We start from the raw sequence: 21,230 nt of genomic DNA, 5'->3' as shown, positions 1-21,230 counted from the left end.
ATTACATTATTTAAAAAATGCAATTGTTCAAGTTCTTCTCTATTTACATTTCACCTTCAGCCAACAACTGTTTCTTGTGATTTTGCCTCATCATCCCTTCTGCACAGTGGGACCTCTCTGTGCGCAATGTCGTACTTTTTAAACAAAAACTTAAGAGATACAAAACAGCAGCAGGCCCTTCTGGCCCAAACAGCCTACATCATCCAATTAGACCTAGGGCAGTTAACCTTTCAGGCTGAAACCCTTCAGAACCAAGGTTACCTAAATCCCAGCAAGCTGGTTTGAGGTAAAAGATGATGTTTATGTTTGTGGAGGCTCAGTAAGGTCAAGCTTAAAACTATCATCACGCAAAATTTTGCAGAACTCAGCAAATCAGGCAGCATCTGTGGAGAGGAATAAACAGTTAATGATTTTGAGCTGAGACCCTTCATCAGGACTGGAAAGAGGGCAGATGCCTGAATAAGAAGTTTGGGGGGCGTGGGGGGGAGGGAAAGAGTACACGCTGGCAGTTGATAGATAAAAGAGGTAAGGAGCTGAAGGAATCCAAGGAGGGGATAGTGGAACATGGACGAAAGGGAAAGAGGAAAGGAACCAGAGGGAGCTGATAAACAGTTAAGAAGAGAAGGGGTCCCTGCATCTACTTATGTTTATATCCTACCCAAGATCCACAAACCTAACTGGTTCTGCCTGCTCCTGCCTACTGAACTTGTGTCCACATACCTCAACTCAGTTTTGTACCCCTTGGTTCAGTCCTTCCTTACCTACATCAGCGACACTTCACGTGCTCTCATCTTATTTTCACTATTGACGTGCCAGTCTCTATACACCTCCATCCCCCATCAGAAAACCTTAAAGCTCTCCACTTCTTTCTGGACAACAAACCTAACCAATTCCCCTCCACCACCTTCCTCCTCCATCTGGCGGAACTGGTTCTCATCCTCAACAATTTCGCACCCTCCCACTTTCTCTAAATCAAAGGTGTATCCACATGGGCCTCTGCTATGTATTTTTATTGACTACGTGGTACAGTCTAAGTTCCAAGCCTTCACTGGTAACCCAACACAACCCTATTGACAACTGCATTGGTGCTGCTTCCTACACCCATGATGAGCCCGTCAATTTAATCAACTTTGCCTCCAACTTCCATCCTGCACTCAAATTTACTTGGGTCCATCTCTAACACCTCTCTCCCCTTTCTTGATCCCTCTTCCTCTGTCTCTGGAGAGACCATCTCCTAATATATTTTTATAAACCTACAGACTCTCACAGCTATCTTGACAATACCTTTTCCCACCCTGTAACCTATAAAAAAGCTATACCCTTGTCTCAGTTTCTCCATTTCCACTGCATCTACTCTCAGCTTTCTGCATCTATTCTCTGCATCTATCTGCTTTCTATTCTAGAATATCTGAGAAATTCTCTTTCTCAAAGAATGGGTTTTTCCTTCCACCACCATTGACGCTGCCCTCACCTGCGTCTTCTCCATTTCATGCTCATTTGCCCTCGCCCCACCCTCCCACTGCAATGACAGGGATAGGTTTCTCCTTGTCCTTATCTCATGAGACTCCACATCTGACACATCATTCTCCGTAACTTCCACCATCTCCAATAAGATCCTATCTTTACACATCTTTCCCTACTGCACCCTCTGCTTTCCAGAGGGAATGCTCTCTATGACTCTCTTGTCCACTTGTCCCTCCCCACTGACTTATCCCTGCAAGCATGACAAGGGCTACACTTACCTCTACCCTTCCTCTCTCACCACCATTCAGGGCCCCAAATAATCATCTTCTACTGCAATGATGAGGCCAAACTCAAGCTGGTGGAGCAACATCTCATTATCTGTCTGGGTAGCCTCCAACCTGATGGCATGAACGTTTACTATTTTAACTTTCAGTAATTACTACACCCTCCCCCTTCACTCTCTTTTCCCATTCCCACTTCGGTTACCCTCTAAGCCTCCTTTCGCCTCACCTGTCCATCACCGCTTCTGATCCCTTTCAGCTCTTTACATCTTCTACCTATCACCTCCCAATTTCTTACTTCATCCCCCACCCAGACCACCAGCTTTCCCCTCATCTAGTTTCACTTATCACCTGCCAGCTGGTAATCCCCTTCCCCCACTTTTTTAGCCTGGCTTTTGCCTTCTTCCTTTCCAGTCCAGATGAAAGTCTTGGCCCAAAATGTCAGCAGTTTGTTTTCCTCCACAGATGCTGTCTGACTTGCTGAGTTACTTCAGCATTTTGTGTGTTTCCAGCATCTTTAGAAACTCCATGCCCAAGCTATCACTGACACTTGCACTGAAACGCAAGAGAGGAAGGATCTGCAACACAACATCCATACGACAAAGAACCTCTACTGTACTACACGAGAGCCCCTGCTGTACTATACTAGAGGTTCATGGCAAGTCTCTGGAAAACATCCACCACTTCGATATCTAGGGAGTCAGACATCAATGATGAAATTCACCGAAGACTTCAATGCATCAACACAACCTTCAGTCAATTGAGGTAAAAGGTATTTGAAAGTCAACACCTTAGAGAGGCACAAAACCCATGGGTACTGCGCAGCAGTACATGCCGTCCTGTTTGCTTCGGAGACCAGGAATAACTATAGCAGGCATCTCAAAGCACTGGAAAAATACAAACAAGCTCTCCTTCAGATTCACCAGAAGGTTAAATAAGCCACTGCAACATTCAGGCCCGAGTTACTATACTCAGTGACTACAACAATGGACAGGTCAAATCACACATACTCCTTTTAGTAGCTTGATACCAAACACCTACAAGGAAACGTCACACTGTTTTGATGTGTGTCACTGGCAAACAGATAAAAAGATTAAAGGATGTGCTCAAAACTTTCTTGCAAAAAAATGCAACACCTCGCTGCCTCTTGGTAATCCTTAGCCCATGACCACCCAAAGTACAGGAGGGTTGAGATCCTCATGGCCATGAGGTGAGCAGCGACCCATCACCAGAGAAGGAGTGCGTAAAAAGAGTGACCTTTTCAATTAGGTCCGTGATCAAGATTTAAAAGGCAGAGCTTTGCGGCAGTATCTCTGGTCGCTGTCCAACTCAATCAACAGAGACGGATTCATAAGAAAAGGCGAATAAAAATAATGCAAGTGCCAGCAGAGTGGACATTCTTTTGAGTGTGCCAGTCTTTAGAATGGCTTTGACTCATCAGGCTTAGGCAAGATAAAGTATCTGGCAAGTTTCTGTGTTTTTATTTCTTCATTCTTCATCTGTTCGGGCACAGTAGTACAGTGAGAGTCCCCAGTGGCAGTGTTTTTACTGTGTGGGATATGACAAGCCTGGGAGATGTCCAGTATCCCAAATAAACCAGGTGCACTAAGCTGCAGTTTCTGAGACAACATATTAAGGACCTGGAGCTGCAGCTTGATAACCTTCGTCTCATATTTGAGAATGGGGCAGCGACAGATAGGACCTACAGCGAAGTCGTCACCCCTAGGTGCAGGAGACAAGTAACTGGCTGACTGTCAGAAGGAGGAAGGGAAATGCACAGCCAGTGCAGAGTACACCTGTGGCCATTCCCCTCAATAATAAGTACACAATTTGGATACTAATGAGGGGATCTCTGGCACTGAGTCTGGTGCTATGGCTCAGAAGAGCAGAGAGGTGAAGAGGGCTGCACTATTGATAGGGGATTCCATAGTCAGAAGAAAAGAGGCTAGGTTCTGTGGGTGTGATAGAGACACCTGGCTGTTATACTGTCTCCCTGGTGCCACGGTCAGGAATGTCTCAGACTGGGTCCATGGCATTTTCAAGGGCGAGCGTGAGCAGTAATCGTGCATATTGGCACCATTGATATACATAGGCAAGGTGAGGAGTTTTAGGGAGCTAGGTAGAAAGCTGAAAAAAAACAGGACCACCAGGGTAGTAATCTCTGGACTGCTCCTTGTGCTATGTGCCAGTGAGTGTAAGAATAGGATGATTTGGCAGGTGAATGCATCGCTGAGGAGCTGGTGCAGAGGTTCAGATTAATGGATCACCGGGATTCTTCTGAGGAAGGTAGAACCTGTACAACCTTACACTTAAACTGGAAGGTCCAATATCCTTTCAGGCAGGTTTGTTAAGAGTTTTTCAGGAGGATTTAAACTAATTTGGCAGGGAGATGGGAACCGGAGTGAAAGAGCTGAGGAGGAGGTAGATGGTTTACAAACAAAGGTAATTTATAGTGAGAGTCCTAGACACTGATGATAGGGTAAAATTGCAGTCAACAGGATGAGTTGCAATGTAAAAGGCAGACAAAATCAAAAAGGGTGAATACAGGACTGAAGGTGTTATATATCAATGTGTGCAGTATATGGAATAAGTTAGAAGAATATAACTGGAAGCTTAATGTCCAAGGGTACACATTGTATCGAAAGGACAGGCAGGTAGGCAGAGGGGGTGGCATGGTTCAGTTGGTAAAAAAAAGAAATCAAAGCATTGGAAAGAGGTGACACAGGGTCAGAAGGTGTTGAATTGTTGTGAGTAGAGCCAAGGAATGGAAGGGTGAAAAACCCTGCTGGGAGTTGTATACAGACCCCCAAACAGTAGTAAGGACATGGCCTACAGATTACAACGGGAGATAGAAAATGCATGCCAAAAGGGCAATGTTACAATATTCATAGGTGACTTCAATATGCAGGTAGACTGGGAAAAATCAGATTGGTGCTGGATCCCAAGAGGGGGAATTCTAGAATGCCTACAAGATGTGTTTTTAGAGCAGCTCATGGTTGAGCCCACTATGGGACTGGCTATTCTGGATTGGATGTTGTGCAATGAACCAGAATTGATTAGCCAGCTAAAGGTAAAAGAACCCTTAGGAGAAAATGATCATAATATGATGGAATTCATCCTGAAATTTAAGAAATAGAAGCTAAGGTCAGATGTATCAGTATTACAGCGGAGTAAAGGGAATTACAGAGGCATGAGAGAGGAATTGGCCAAAATTGATTAGAAAAGAACACTGGCATGGAAGGCGCCAGAGCAGCAATGACTGAAATTTCTGGAAGCAATTTGGAAGGCACGGTACTTAAAACATTCCGAAGAGGAAAAAATATTCTTAAGGCAAGATGACACAACTGTGGCCAACAAGAAAATTCAAAGCCACGTAAAAGCCAAAATGAGGGCATTTACTAGAGCAAAAATTAGTGGTTTAGAGGATTGGAAAGCATTTAAGTACCAACAGAAGGCAACTAAAGAAGTCATTAAGGAAAGGATGGAATACGAAAGTAAGCTAGCCTATAATATTTTTTTTAAAGTTCCTTCAGATACATAAAGTGTAAAAGAGAGGCAAGTGTGGATATTGGACCACTGGAAAACTATGCTGGAGAAGTAGTAATGGGGGGACAAGGAAATAGCAGATGAACTGAATAAGTATTTTGCATCCATCTTCACCAGCAGCATGGTGGAAGTTCTAGTGTGTCAGGGGTCAGAAGAGTGTGAAGTTGCCATTACTAGGGAGAAAGTTCTTGGGAAACTGAAAAGTTCAAAGGTAGATAAATCACCAGAACCAGATTGTGTACACCCCAGGGTTCCGAAAAAGTTGGCTAAAGAGATTGTGGAGGCTATATTAGTAATGATCTTTCAAGAATCACTAGATTCTGGAATGGTTCTGGAAGAGTAAAAAATTGCAAATGTCACTTCACTCTTCAAGAAGAAGAGGGAGAAGAAACAAAATTATAGGCCAGTTAATTTGACCTCATTGGTTGGGAAGATGTTGGAAAGGCTTGTTAAGGATGCAGTTGAGGTACTTGGAGGCACATGATAAAATAGACCGTAGTGAGCATGGTTTCCTCAAGGGAAAATCTTGCCTGACAACTCTGTTGGAATTCTTTGAAAGAATAACAAGCAGGGTAGATGAAGGAGAATCAGTTGATGTTGTGTACTTGGATTTTCAGAAGGCCTTTGACAAGGTGCCACACATAAGGCTGCTTAACAAGTTAAGAGCCCATGGTGTTATAGTAAAGAATCTAGCATGAATCCAGTGTCAGGAAGTGTACGGTCATGCACTTTGTAGAAGAAATAACAGGGTAGACTATTTTCAAAATGGAGAGAAAGTTCAAAACTCTGAGGTGCAAAAGTCACAGGAGTCCTAGTGTGCAGGATTCCCTAAAGGTTAATTTGCAGGTTAAGTCTATGGTGAGGAAAGTAAACGTAATGTTAGTATTCATTTCAATAGGACTAGAATATAAAAGCAAGGATGTAATGTTGAGGCTTTATCAAGCACTGGTGAGACCTGACTTTAGGCCCCTTATCTTAGAAAGGATATGCTGATACTGGAAAAAGTTCAAAGGTGGTTCACAAAAATGATTCCAGTATGTAATGGCTTGTCATATGAAGAGTGTTTGATGGCTCTGGGCCTGTATTCACTGGAATTCAGAAGAACGAGGGTGACCTAATTGGAATCTATTGAATGGCGAAAGGTCTTGATAGTGTAGATGTGGAGAGGATGTTTCCTACGGTGGGAGAGTCGAAGACCAGAAGACACAGCCTCAGAATAGAGGGGCGTCCTTTTAGAAAGGAGATGAGGACGAATTTCTTTAGTCAGAGAGTGGTGAATCTGTGGAATTCTTGGCAGCTGTGGAAGCCAAGTTTTCACAAATATTTAAGGCAGAGGTTGATATATTCTTGACTGGTCAAGGCATGAATTATGGGGACAGGTCAGGAGACTGGGGCTGAGAGGAATAATGGATCAGCCATGATGAAATATGGCGGAGAAGACTCAATGGCCCAATTCTGCACCTGTATCTTATGATATCAGAAGCGTGCAGAAAGGAACAGACCACTTCAAACTATCAGTCCACTCACCCAGTGAGCCACCACCCATGGAAGAGTCTACAGTTCCCACACCGGCCTGGTTAGCAATCTGGGAATTCCCAGAACCAGAAGAGAAGTAAATCATTTTTAATCTCAAGGAGAGCTGAAGAATAAGATGACTTCTAGCACAAAGATGCATTTGCGTTGTTAATATAACAGAGGTTAGAACATGCTAATAATTTATTTTGGGGTTGTATGGTCTTATGTGCAATTAATTTCTGAATTAATAGCACACTATATGATATCATTACTAGTTTGTTCTGATTAGTAAGGGTGTCAAAGGTTATGGGGAGAAGGCAGGAGAATAGGTTGAGTGGGTTAATAAATGAGCCCTGATGAAATGATGGAGCAGACTAACTTGCTTGAATGGCCTGAATCTGCTCCTATGCCCTATAGTCTTATTACTGAGCAAGCATCGAGAAGCTAAGTAAAATAACTTCAGTACAGTAGGCAATAGCAATAGCTTTTTAAAATTCTAACTTTGTCTAATTATACATTTCAAACTGTAGATTAAGGCATACCCTTAATCCACAGCGAAGGAGTTATGTCCTTTCTTAGTGCCAATATAGGATCAAGATGCTAATATCTGATTTGTATTGCAAATGAAAATTATAATATCAGCAAAGACTCCCATTTTAAATACTAATTTTTATATATAGAATAAAAAAGTCACATTCTATTCCAAAAATGAACTGCTTGGGAATCGGAATTAAAAAATAAATTAACAATTAAGTGAAACATTTTGAAGAAACATGTCATCTGCTCCAAATAAAAAGCAGACTTTGTACAAACACTTTCAGACTTCGTGGAGTATCACAGTGGAACGGATGTAAGAAGTACAATAGTGGTTAAAAAAAAACTATATCTGGAAAAAGTGGTTGATGTAAATCAGTATTTCCATCCTACATGAACAAATTTTTGAATTCCACAATATGTAACTTAGTATATTTTAAGTAAACCTTTAAAGAGACCGTGTTTACAAACATCATGCAATCCAAAATGACTTTTTTTTAAATTACAAAGCCAATCCGGTTTGTTATCAGAACACTTTCAAGCAGTCAACATGTCAAGAGTGCCAGAAAGTTGCAGAACCCTATATCCCTGAAACCACTGCTGACAATATAACTTGTAGAGTCTTATCATTAAATGAACTGTAGATAAAATTAAACATTGAGAATTGGTGGGCAATGATATCATTTTCAGTTAAGAAAGGAAACACACACTTTTGTGAAAGATCAATTGATCTCAGCTACAGAACCATGCAGAACACCATTAATAACAACATTCAGGAATATATATATACACACATACATACACACACATATATACATATAGGATGTTATGCTAAAGAAAATAAAGAAACTGCAGCTGCTGGAAATCAGATACAAAAACAGAAAATGCTGGAAACACTCAGGTCAGACAGCATCTGTTAGAAGTAAAACAGCGTTAGCATTTCCAGTCAAAGAGCCTCGTGTGTGCTTCCAGCACTTCTGACAAGAGTGAAGTTACAAGTGTTCACTTTATTTTCTCAGGAAATGCTGATTTCTAATTAATTATTGGATCAAATCAGTAATTCCACACAAATTCCTAATTTAGTTTTGCAATATCTTCCAAACATTAGGTTTTACTTCCCCATAAAGGCAACAGCTTGATGGCAAAATCTGAGATATTTTTACTACTATTCATATGTCTGCACTCAGGGAAATAATGTGAAAAACAGATTTGGTATGCGTGAATGTAATCCCAATCTCATTAAACGACCTCAGAAACTTCATCCGGAATGTAAAATATCAATAGAATCACATTAAGTAACATAGTGATATATGACAATGCAGTACCTTTTTAAACTTTCCTTGACGTTTTGATGCAGCCTGCCCCTGGGAGTCAGAATAACAATTGTAAGAAAACATGCAGACACTGCACAATTTGGACACCCTCACTAATCTTACTGAGGTTCAGTTCCCAAACTTTTCTGAAAAGGAAAAATCTACTTCAAGTCTATAAGAATTCCCAACAGTTTGAATTAACTTCAGATCAAATTATCTGTATACCAATCAGTACAATAATTTCAAAATCTCTCATTAAAATGACATTTTATGTTGCCTCACAACCAGAATTGTCAAATATTTTTATTTTGATGGTTAAGATAATTCACAGTTGAAATTCAAATCTGATAAACTGTAGTACGGAATATATGCTGGATGCAACTGGGCTATGAAATTACAAAATGGACAGAAATGTAGGTATAGAAGCAAATGAAAAGATAAAATCAAGAACTATTTCTCCTTGAAATATATATTTTCCAGACATTAATATACCACATTTGCTGACTATTCTGTATTTTGACATTTTTTAAATTATTTAAATAATTTATAGCTAATTTTTTTTTTACTCACATCATTCACTGCTGGTAACTGCAGGCCAAGTCTGCAACTTTATTCTTTTGAGGGCATTTTACTTAAGACATGCTGCTAATATATTGTGTTTCATTTGTAAGTTGCTTCTATACAAAGGGCAAGATATGTTACCACAGACTAATAAACTGTAGTTTTCAAAAATCTTAACATTGTATTCACAACTTTATACCTACATGTAATAAATTATCTCCTAATAATGCATCCTTAAAACCAAATAATCCTTGAGTTTAACTGTTTCAAGCTGCATGCAAAGCAGAGACCAGTAAGCAGCAGAACAGAATGTAGAAGACTTCGAGAAGCCGGGTCTAAAATATTATATTACGCAGTTTTGGAAAAAAAAATCATATTTTTAAAAAGTGCTGCAGACCTAAGAAAGGCCATTCCAAGCAGTTTGGAAGAGCTATATACTCACTGCTTTCTTTCCCAGTTCACTCTTTGCCAATGTTAAAGTTCCTGAGAGGAAACAACCAGGTCCTGCTCCTTTAGGAATCCTGGAAATAATCAGGCATGATTTGTGTTAGCAAACAGAAAAATATAACACCATTTCACATTTCAGTCATTCTAGATTATACCCCAATGATGAGCCACGATGAGGCCACTCTCAGGTTGGAGGAACAACATTTCATGTTCTGTCTAGTTAGCCTCCAACCTGATGGCATGAACACTTATTTCTCTAACTTCTGGTAATTTCTTTCTCCCCTCCCCTCCTCTTCTATTCCCACTCTGGCCACTTGCCTCTTCTCCTCTCCTGCCTATCTCCTTCCCCTGGTGGCCTCCTTCTTCCCTTTCTCCCATGGTCCACTCTCCTCTCCTATGAGATTCCTTCTTCTCCAGTCCTTTGCCTTCTCCACCTATCACATCCCAGCTTCTTAATTAATCCCTCTCCCCGACACACCTAGCTTCACCTATCAGCTTCTAGCTTATCTTCCTTCCCCTCCTCCCCACCACGTTCTTATTTTGGCACCTTCCCCTTTCCTTTCCAAACCTCATGAAGAGTTTCAGCCTGAAATGTTGACCGTTTATTCATTTCCATAGATGTTACCTGACCTGCTGAGTTCTTCCAGCACTTTGTGTGTGCTGCTCTGGATTTCCAACATCTCTTGTGTTTATTATACCCCAATGGAGGAATTTTCTTGATCATGTTCCTTGCTAACCTTGTCTTACAGTGGGAATGAGCTTTCATGCTGGAGGTGAAAATGTTAGTAGCACACCAATATTCTCTTGTAAGCACAAATGCCTGGACATTCGGCTGTAAATAGGAATGTTATAGCTTCACTGTGTAGTTAACAGCTCCTAATCCTGTCAATATATTTGACACACAGTATTTGATCATGAGTGTTCTGAGATAATGTCTAGTGCACATTCTGGATGTGCATTATGTCATTCACCTTTATGCACACTGTGATGACTTGAGGCCCATTACTACATAACCATCAACCCATTCGTACATTGATGTCCCAGCTCTTGTATTCAGCATCCTCACTAACCAAGTATGCCAAACACCTCTTCATCACCATGTCAACCTATGTCACCACTTTCAAGTAAGTATGTACTTGCACTTGTAGACAAGTCTGTCTATCTATAACATTATCCAGGGCCCTGCCATTCACTGTGTCCTGGTCTAAATTCACAAACTGCTTGACTAAATGTTTATCTGAATTAAGTTCCATCCATGGGGTGGCACTGTAGTGTAGTAATTAACACAATGTTTTACAGTACCAGCAAACTGAGTGCAATTCGCACCACTGCCTTGTAAGGAGTTTGTATGTATTCGTTGTGACTGTGAGAGTTTCCTCCGGGTACTCCGGTTTCCTCCCAGAGTCCAAAGACATACCAGTTAGCAGGTTAATTTGTCATTGTAAATTGTCCTGTGATTAGGCTAGGGTTAAGTTAGGGTTTGCTGGGCAGCAGTGCTGTATCTCAATAAACATATAAAACTGACATTTTCCCACTTTGCCTAGATTTGCTGTAATTCAAGTCTGCACGGTCCAGAATACCAGCAATTTTGGTGTCATCCACAAACTTACAGACCATACCCACTCCATCCTCATCCAAATTATTAATAAAGATGACAAATGATATCCCTGAGATACTCCACTGGTCACAGGCTTTAAAGAATTACAATGGTGCTTAGTCAAGTTATGCCATAATTTTATAATTCTTGTTTCAAAACACTGTGCAGCTTTGCAATTCCTTACTTTTAAGCACCAATTTTGGCTTTGGACAACACCAATTTTCTATGCTCAATGTATGGTCACTGTGTATTCAGGAACCAAGTTCCTAAACTTTGGAATTCCCTCCCTAAAACTCTTTCAAACTTCATCTCTCTCTCATTTATTACATTTCTCAAAGTAAGCTTCAATTGCCTGTCCTAAACTTTCTTTATATGGCACAGCTTTAAATTTTGTACAGTAAAGCTTTTATGAAATGCCTTGAGTTTATTTTAATTTTTAAAAGCACTGAACACAAGTTGTCATTTATAATTATAATGCAAATACCAAAAGAAGAATGACTTACTTATCATCAGGAAGAGAAGTAACAAAGAAGGGCTGAGAGCAACTTGGTGGTAAAATTACACTGTTGGCTTTTTTTTTGCCTATTAATGCATTGCTGTGATTGTCATAAACATCTAAGTTAAGAGAACTGGGGATTCTATGGGATACAATAACTGGAAGATCTTTAAGGCGCTCCAGCTCACTAAGTTGTTCATTTCGCACTTGGAGACGTATAGTGTAGTCACCTTTTTCCAACTTCAGAGAATACTGTTATTCAAAACAAAAAAATGAACAATTAAAATACTCTGTAAGATTTATTTATCACATGTACAATGAAACATACCGTTAAATGGGTCATCTTTGTTAACAAACAACACACCCAAAGATGCGCTGGGAGCAACTCACAAATGTCACCACACATTTCAGCGCTAACACAGCATGCTCCAATGTTTAGTAGAACATAAGCAACAGCAAAAGCAACAAAACAAGCCCCTTTCCCACCCTCCCACCTATTCACCCAACCCTTCAGACAGGCCTCCAATCCTAGGGCAGGCAACTTCAATTGAAGATGTAAAGGAGCAATTAATACTCATATTCCAAATAAATGACATGAGTACAGTAAAGGCTGCAAAATTATTTTAATTAACCTTGGAAATAGGAATCTGATGTTATTTTTCCATTTACTATAAAATGTAAAGGTAATATTTATAGAATGAAGATGGTTACTGTACTCATTCAGAACAGCATCAGCAACTTCAATGCACAGTGGAAATGCCCAGTGAAGTGACTAGAACATAATTTTGCAATTAAATGATCATTCATTTTTCAACTACCAAAATTTAATAGAGCAATCCAGAAAGCTAAGCATAATTAGTTTTTGTTTGTTATGTTATTGGTTTCTTCCCATTATGTTGCTTGTGATTAAAAGGTGGATAATTTGGTCTTTAATTTGACAGATATTCTCTGAGGGCCCCAAAATACGTGTATGTGACAAGTCACTCCATTCAAATCAAATATTTTGAGAATGCTGTAAGATTAAAGACAGGGTGTTATACTACACATTCAGTCATGGCTGCAGAAGGAGCAACATGGAGAAGAATGATAAATTGTTGCACAGTGAGTAGCTCAGCTACTTAAGGTGAAATCTTTAGTTATTAGGGCAAATAAATAATTAATACACCTGTAAACAGGTAAGCTTAGAATTGGGTTAGCACAAGATAAAAGATCAGCAAATGGAGATCACATTCAACAATACACAAACACAATGCAAGAAAGCTGAAATTAAATTCAGCTTTAGTCTAGCAAGTATAGTTTCCTTGTACACTTAATGGTAATTCTGCACTGCTGCACTCCAGGTCAGGAGCAATAGTGTTCGGGTGTTTGCATCAGAGAACTTGGTCAATGTTTTAAGTCATCAACAGCAAATTCAATTTGTGTGTAGTATAAAAGCTGATTGAGAACTTGACAATGACCATCTCCAAAAACAGAAAGTCTAACCACTAATTATCAACTTCCTGATCATTATCATCAGCGTTTGCTGTCATCTCAGTTGAGACCACCCATGGAAATATTATGAAGGTACAAAAAGGCAATTCTGCAGCCAATCCCACAACTTGAGACGATCTAGCCTTTCCATCATCCACAGTCATAGTTCTGTTGTCACCTTCTCAAGAGCAATTTATACTGACAACAAATATTGATCTTGCCTGCAACATCCTTCACCCATAAATGAAGAATTAAAATCCGTCTCTATCTGGCAGGGTTTTAGTAGCAAAGGAAAGTTGCAGTAAAATGAATCAGAGGGCAATAGTTTGTCATGGAGGTGTTTAGGAAGCTTTCATGATAGTATGGATATTCGTCCACAGCAAAAGAGAACTAGCAGTCAGTTCCAGTGCCAACAGAAAGCCATGTAGTTGGGAATGTATCTGCAATGTAATGGAGTTGAAAGTAGCCAACCTAACCTGAAATTAAAAAAGATCTTTGCCATCTTTACTGTGAAAAAAGCACTTTCCTAATTTAATTTCTAAGTAACTGATGAATTCAATAAGGACGAAAAGGGGAAAATCAAAATAGGACAGTGGTTAAAAAAAAGACTGGAATGTTCTTATTAAAACATAATTATCTAGAAGAAATTAGCATTTTAGCACAGATGGACAAAAAAAATAAAACAATGATTCAATAAGACTTTAGTTCCTTGATTTTTCTTTACTCTTTTCCTTATCCAGTCCAATGAAAACAGCACTGGAGGGAGAACTGCCTAAAATGTTAACAGTTTATATACAGAACAACGAGCAGAACAAACCTTTGAAACGAAACACTGCCTACTTTGAAAATAACTTGTTTCAAAAACCTATGAGCATAAGCGTCCACATACGAAATCAAAAATATAGTTATAAAACCAAGCTGTGATATTCATAGTATAGCAACATTATAAAATGGTGACAGCAGGTGGTTTCTGCAAGAATCATTCATTATTATTTGTACTTTACTTACCTGGTGTGGGTAAGCATCTCCTGAGCCCACAAGTCTTTTGTTTTGATCATATAGCATCCACAACTGGCTATCAAATTCAGATTCATACAGTAGTTCGCAAAGCAAAGGACAGCTGATTGTTGCTTCACCATTCTTTGTCTATAATCAGAAAAAAATTAATATAATTGCCTTCTGAGAATTATAAATCTCTTGCAGAAAAACTTTGAAAAAAATATAGCAAAACATTCAGAGCATGCTTACCATATTAACTATAGTTATTATGCACACAGAACATTACAGAATTAAAGTGAATCCGAAGACAGAACTTTTAAAACACCATATCTTTACGACTAGATTGTTCTCTGATCAACAGCTGTTCTATTCATCACAGAACTGTACAGCAGAGAAACTAGCCCATTCAGCCTACTTTGTTATCGCCAACTGTGATGCCTATCTATGCTAATCTGATTTAACTGCATTAGGCCCTTATCCCTCTATAAATTCCAATCTACTTGTCCGAAGGAGTTTTAACCATTGAAAATGTATCTGTTTCCATTGCCTTCTCTGGCAGCTTGTTCCCAATATTCAACACTCAGTGTGTGAAAAGCTCACCCTTCATATCTCCATTAAATTTCTCCCCCCCACCACCTTAAATTGTGCCTTCAGTTCTGTATATCCCTTCCACAAGAAAAAGATCCATCTTCCTATCCATGCCTCAAGACAAGTAAAATATTCCTGTAGCTAACCTGTTGCAAAAAAAGAACAATCTGAATTTCTATTTCCATTTGAGGATTTAAGATCGACTGTGGACGTAAGTAGTAACATCACATTCTCATAAGGAACACAAACTGGCAATGGTGCTAATAGCAATTTCAAAAATATTTTTCCCATAACTTGACATTATTTTGAAAAAACTTCACCTCTAATTGTTCAGTGGATAAATGCTTCATGCAAAATAGTACAGATGACCATACAAATTAAGAATTCCTAAACTATACTACTTGGTGAAATTATGGCAGTGACCTTTCAGAATTAATCCAACCCCAACATACAAACTGACCAATACTCAATAATACCCGGATGAAAATATTAACTGTCTCTCTCACAGGAGAGGACCAAATATCATCAGCACTCTGTTTTTATTTAAAAATTCTAGCATTTGGAGATACTTGCTGTTTGATTACTTAAGGATCACCAGCTAAAAATACAAATGAAGGTTTTTTTTTATATGCATAGTAGGTGGGGAAACAGTGACAAACTATCTGAAATATCCGCAAGTTACACAGTCAATTCAGAATTACAGTTTGCAGCTGTATACTTTGGAACCATATCAAGAGCCTGTGGAAATATACGCAAACATTAGTCAAAGCCACCTGAGAAAAACAAAGAAATTTGAAGTAAAAATTTCCAACAACGTTAAAAAAAAAGCAGGACGATGACACTGACATAGATGGTTTAGTGGCATTTTCTCTTGTATGGGCATGTAAATCAAAGATGCACAGTAATTTCTTGGGCTCATCAGTCAGGGCATTATGTTACAGTCATACAAGTCACTGTTGCGATCACACTTGGGAGTACTGAATACAACTTTGGTCACCCTGTTATAAGGAAGACATTTTCAAGCTGGAGAGGGTGCAGGAGAGATGTACGAGGATGCCGCTTGGACTAGAGAGCCTGAATTGTAGGGAGAGGATGGCCACACTGGCTCTTTATTTGTTGGACCATGGCAGACGACCTTATAGAAGTCTATAAAATCATGAGGAGTATGGCCAAGGTTGACAGTCAGAGTTTTTTCCATAGGATTGGTGAATCCAAAACCAGACAGTACACAGATACAAGACAAAGGAAAGATTTAAAAACCTGAGAGGTAACTTCACTATACATTGGGCACTGAATACCTGGAATAAGCTGCCCCTGGAAGTGGTCAAAGCAGGTACAATTCCAACATTTAAGAGGCATTTGGATAGGTAATGGAGGGGAGGGGCTTGGAGGGTCACAGGCTGAATGCAGGCAGCTGGAACTAGCAGGGAGGATGCTGTGGTAGGAATGGACCAATTGAGCTGAAGGGTCTCTTTCTGCGCTGTGTTACTCTATCACTGAAGCAATCACTTTGTGCAAGATGTTCTTCTAAAATTTGAATAATTGTTGGAGACATTTGAGAAGGTTCAAAAAGAGCTCCCGTAATTTTTGTGATGGTAACTTGTCAAATGCAAAGCTTTTTTTTTTGTCTTTTGCTTCAGCTTCCCTGAATTTTTCTTATAATTTTCAGTACAACAAAGCAATCAATTCCATAAGTCCAGTACAACAAAATAATGAGTATGTCAGGACTTCCTCATTTACTGCTAAGAAATTATGAGTTACTTTATAATACTCACTTGATGGAAACTGTATGTCAAAATAATCTCATAGAACTGCCGATTGTTTGGTAATGCATCCCGTGGACCCAAAGGCCTTGTTTTTGCACTAAGTGGTCTGAAATTTAAAAACAAATGATAAAAGTGATTCATCAGCAATTGGTGCTTTAATATTTTAATTGAATTATATATTTAATAAAACAAAAGGAAAAAGAGATTGTATCTCTTCTAAGTGACTGTGGAAATGTATTTGTTCTCCTTCCCCAGGGAGGAATTTCTTAGGTATTAAAGATAGCTTTTTCTTGTTTTATATTTCAACACATTTTAGATTTAAATATTTAAGAAAATGTTACTTTATTTCAGTTAATTTAAAATGCAAACCTGATTCTCTCATTCTAAATGTTTTTCACAGCAAGATGGTAACTTGCTTCAGTGTGACAGCTTTATTCTATATAAAAAAAAAGTTTAGTTCATTAAGAAACCTGACTTATGAACTCTACCTCTCATCTGATCTGTTGGCAAAACGGAAACACGAGGAATTCTGCAGATGCTGGAAATTCAAGCAACACACATCAAAGTTGCTGGTGAACGCAGCAGGCCAGGCAGCATCTATTGAAAGAGGTACAGTCGACGTTTCGGGCTGAGACCCTTCGTCAGGACTAACTGAAGGAAGAGCTAGTAAGAGATTTGAAAGCTTTTCTCAGCCATTTGAATGACAAGTTGAGCTTGGCATCCACTCCTGAAAAGATTTCACTCATGCAGCATTACACTGAACTCTACAAAACACTCTCAATAGCTTGAGTTTGTTTTATAGAACTCAGAACTATAACTCTTAACTCAAAAATGACAGCATCACCTATGACCTTATGGTGAACAATTACTTATGGAACATCAAGCCATATGCAGCAACATGTCACAGTAGGATTTCTTTGTCAATTTCCAGCAATCTAATCACCATATTTTGAAACATTAACCATTTCAACTATTACCTTTACCAATTTATCGAAATTAAAGATTAATTACACAGTTAAAGTAAATCAACTTGCAGCAACATTTCCATAGATATCTGTGATCCCAGAAGAGTATTCCAAGGAAGTAGAATTACGCATACGAAGCAAGTCAACAAGAGAAAGTATTATCCTCAATAAGATATGCAGCCTCAATGTCAAGAAGAGAATAATAATAATCTGACAAGAGTCATTAGTTACCTCAAGGATTGAATCCAACATTTGAGACTAATACAGGGAGCAATTTCTTCATATTTCATTGTGGATGTTACATCAAAACGAGTAATTCCATCTGAAGCATTCTACATTGTACAAACATTAGGTCAAAATATTTAGAGAAACATACATTTACATTTAAAACTCAAGTAACTAGATTTCTTTGGATCAGCCAAACAATCATTCAAATTTAGCTAATTGAATTTAACTCTTTGGGGAGGGGAATTTGTAAAATAATATTAGCCAAAGGTTATTTATAATAATATTACTTATTATTGTGCTAAACAATTTCTCTTTTTTAGTTTAATACACTCATTTATCACTCCTGTTACATGAAGGCGCTCTTTCAATTCTAGCATTTTATCATTGCAATATACATTTTTAAATCAAATACAGTGGATTCCAGTTAATTGGGCCTTCTGTCAATCAGGGCAGCCACTAATTGGGATAATTCTTAAAGAACGAAAACTAATCGAGAAAACAACTGGGACTCTCTTTGATTTTTTGGGACAGGACATGCCTGTCCTAGCATGTGAAATCAGCTCCAGCAGACAGCGTGGATGAGATCTGCAGCGAGATCCAATGGCCAGGAAGGCAGTTCTGAAATGCTCCACAGAGAGCAAAGGGCACAAGGAAGACCCCAGTTGTGATGACCACTTATACTTTTGAGGTTGAGTGTGTGGAACTGCCCCAGTGTAACAGCCTTTTCACTTTAAAAACTCACCCACACAGGCTTCCCGTCATTGTCAGATACGACAGATAACCATCAGTAGTATTAGTAGTGTTTTAATTTGTTCTGTATTTCATTTAAATACATAATTTTTGCTCAGTTAAACAGTAGTTTATCTTTTTTATATGTTTTTAAATATTTCCATGAAACTTCAGCTAATTGGAGTAGCCACTTAATTGCCTTGTCTCAATGTGTCCCTCTTAACTCGAATCCACTGTACATGAAATCAAAACATTTCATGAAAACTCTTTTGAAATGTGTTTTGATTTACTTGTTTTTTTTAACTACAATACCTAATACTAAACATGAGATTTCATACACATGAAATTTGAATTTTGATCAACTTGGCCCCTCAGGCCTACTCCATCATTCAGTAAGACCACGACTGATCTGACTGGAAGATCAACTATATTTTTCCACCTTTATAGGTAACCTTTCACCCTCTTGAGCTGTCTACTTCTTAAATTATCCAAAAGCTTTCAGTAGACAATAGGTGCAGGAGTAGGCCATTCAGCCCTTCGAGCCAGCACCACCATTCACTGTGATCATGGCTGATCATCCACAATCAGTACCCTTTTCCTGACTTCTCCCCATATCCCTTCACTCCGCTATTTTTAAGAGCTCTATCTAACTCCTTTCTGAAAGAATCCAGAGAATTGGCCTCCACTGCCTTCTGAGGCAGAGCATTCCACAGAACCACAACTTTTTGGGTGAAAAAGTTTTTCCTCAACTCCGTTCTAAATTGTCTACCCCTTATTCATAAACTGTAGCCTCTGGATCTGGACTCCCCCAACATCGGGAACATGTTTCCTGCCTCTAGCGTGTCCAATCCCTTAATAATCTTGTATGTTTCAATCAGATCCCTTCTCAACCTTCTAAATTCCAGTGTATACAACCCCAATCGCTCCAATCTTTCAACATATGACAGTCCCACCATCCCGGGAATTAACCTTGTGAACCTAGGCTGCACTCCCTCAGTAGCTGGAATGTCCTTCCTCAAATTTAGAGACGAAAACTGTACACAATACTCCAGGTGTGGTCTCACCAGGGCCCTGTACAACTGCAGAAGGACCTCTTTGCTCCTTTACTCAACTTCCCTTGTTATGAAGGCCAACATGCCATTAGCTTTCTTCACTGCCTGCTGTACCTGCATGCTTACTTTCAGTGACTGATGAACAAGGACACCTAGATCTCGTTGTACTTCCCCTTTTCCTAACTTGACACCATTCAGATAGTAATCTGCCTTCCTGTTCTTGCCACCAAAGTGGATAACCTCAGATTTATCCACATTAAACTGCATCTGCCATGCATCTGCCCACTCACCCAACCTGTCCAAGTCACCCTGCATTCTCATAACATCCTCCTCACATTTCACACTGACACCCAGCTTTGTGTCATCTGCAAATTTGCTAATGTTACTTTTAATCCCTTCATCTAAATCATTAATGTATATTGTAAATAGCTGCGGTCCCAGCACCAAGCCTTGCGGTACCCCACTAGTCACTGCCTGCCATTCTGAAAAGGACCCATTAATCCCTACTCTTTGTTTCCTGTCTGTCAACCAATTTTCTATCCATGTTAGTACCCTACCCCCATTACTATTTGCTCTAATTTTGCACACTAACCTCCTATGTGGGACGTCATCAAAGGCTTTCTGAAAGTCCAGGTACACTACATCCACTGGCTTTCCCATGTCCATTTTCATAGTTACATTCTCAAAAACTTCCGGAAGATTAGTCAAGCATGATTTCCCCTTCGTAAATCCATGCTGACTTGGACCTATCCTGCCACTGCTATCCAAATATGCCGCTATTTCATCTTTTATAATTGATTCCAGCATCTTCCCCACCACTGAGGTCAGACTAACTAGTCCATAATTGCCTGTTTTCTCTCTCCCTCCTTTCTTAAAAAGTGGGATAACATTAGCTACCCTCCAATCCGCAGGAACTGATCCTGAATCTATAGAACATTGGAAAATGATTACCAATGCATCCACGATTTCTAGAGCCGCCTCCTTAAGTACCCTGAGATGCAGACCATCAGGCCCTGGGGATTTATCAACCTTCAGTCCCATCAGTTTATCCAACACCATTTTCTGTCTGATACGAATTTCCTTCAGTTCCTCTGTTACCCTAGGTCCTCTGGCCACTATTACATCTGGGAGACTGCTTGTGTCTTCCCTAGTGAAGGCAAATCCAAAGTACCTGTTCAGCTTGTCTGCCATTTCCTTATTCCCCATAATAATTTCACCCGTTTCTGTCTTCAAGGGCCCAACTTTGGTCTTAATTAATTTTTTCCTCTTCACATACCTAAAGAAACTTTTACTATCCTCCTTTATATTCCTGGCTTGCTTACCTTCGTACCTTATCTTTTCCCCCCGTATTGCCTTTTTAGTTATTTTCTGTTGCTCCTTAAAAGTCTCCCAATTCTCTGGCTTCCCACTCATCCTTGCTCTGTTATACTTCCTCTCTTTTATTTTTATACTGTCCTTGACTTCCCTTGTCATCCACAGTCGCCCCTTACTCCCCTTAGAATCTTTCTTCCTCTTTGGAATGAACTGATCCTGCATCTTCTGTATTATTCCTAGAAATACCTGCCATTGTTGTTCCACTGTCATCCCTTTGGCCAGCTCCTCCCTCATGGGTCCATAGTCTCCTTTGTTCATCTGTAATACTGACACTTCCGATCTTCCCTTCTCCCTCTCAAATTGTA

At 39.4% G+C, this 21,230-nt stretch overlaps 1 protein-coding gene across 6 annotated transcripts in view; it reads right to left on the bottom strand.

The window, feature by feature from the left end:
* tpp2 (tripeptidyl peptidase 2) overlaps positions 1–21,230 on the bottom strand; it is a 142,453-nt gene that overhangs the window by 40,982 nt on the left and 80,241 nt on the right. For 5 of the 6 annotated variants that reach the window (XR_010018677.1, XM_063053767.1, XM_063053771.1 and 2 more), the window contains 6 exons: positions 17,774–17,874; positions 16,587–16,683; positions 14,233–14,370; positions 11,762–12,006; positions 9,657–9,735; positions 8,666–8,704 (listed from right to left, as the gene is read on the bottom strand). Coding sequence is in view for 5 of the 6 variants with exons in the window: in XM_063053767.1 (XP_062909837.1) it covers positions 8,666–8,704; positions 9,657–9,735; positions 11,762–12,006; positions 14,233–14,370; positions 16,587–16,683; positions 17,774–17,874 (699 nt within the window). In the remaining variant the exon portion in view is untranslated. The remainder of the gene's footprint in view (positions 1–8,665; positions 8,705–9,656; positions 9,736–11,761; positions 12,007–14,232; positions 14,371–16,586; positions 16,684–17,773; positions 17,875–21,230) is intronic. The other variant, XM_063053769.1, reaches the window with a different exon arrangement.

This window comes from Mobula hypostoma, chromosome 7, assembly GCF_963921235.1.
Source record: "Mobula hypostoma chromosome 7, sMobHyp1.1, whole genome shotgun sequence".
In the NCBI taxonomy this organism is placed as follows: domain Eukaryota; kingdom Metazoa; phylum Chordata; class Chondrichthyes; order Myliobatiformes; family Myliobatidae; genus Mobula; species Mobula hypostoma.
The sequence above is the reverse complement of the archived record's forward strand: the minus strand, read 5'-3'. Positions and strand labels throughout refer to the sequence as shown.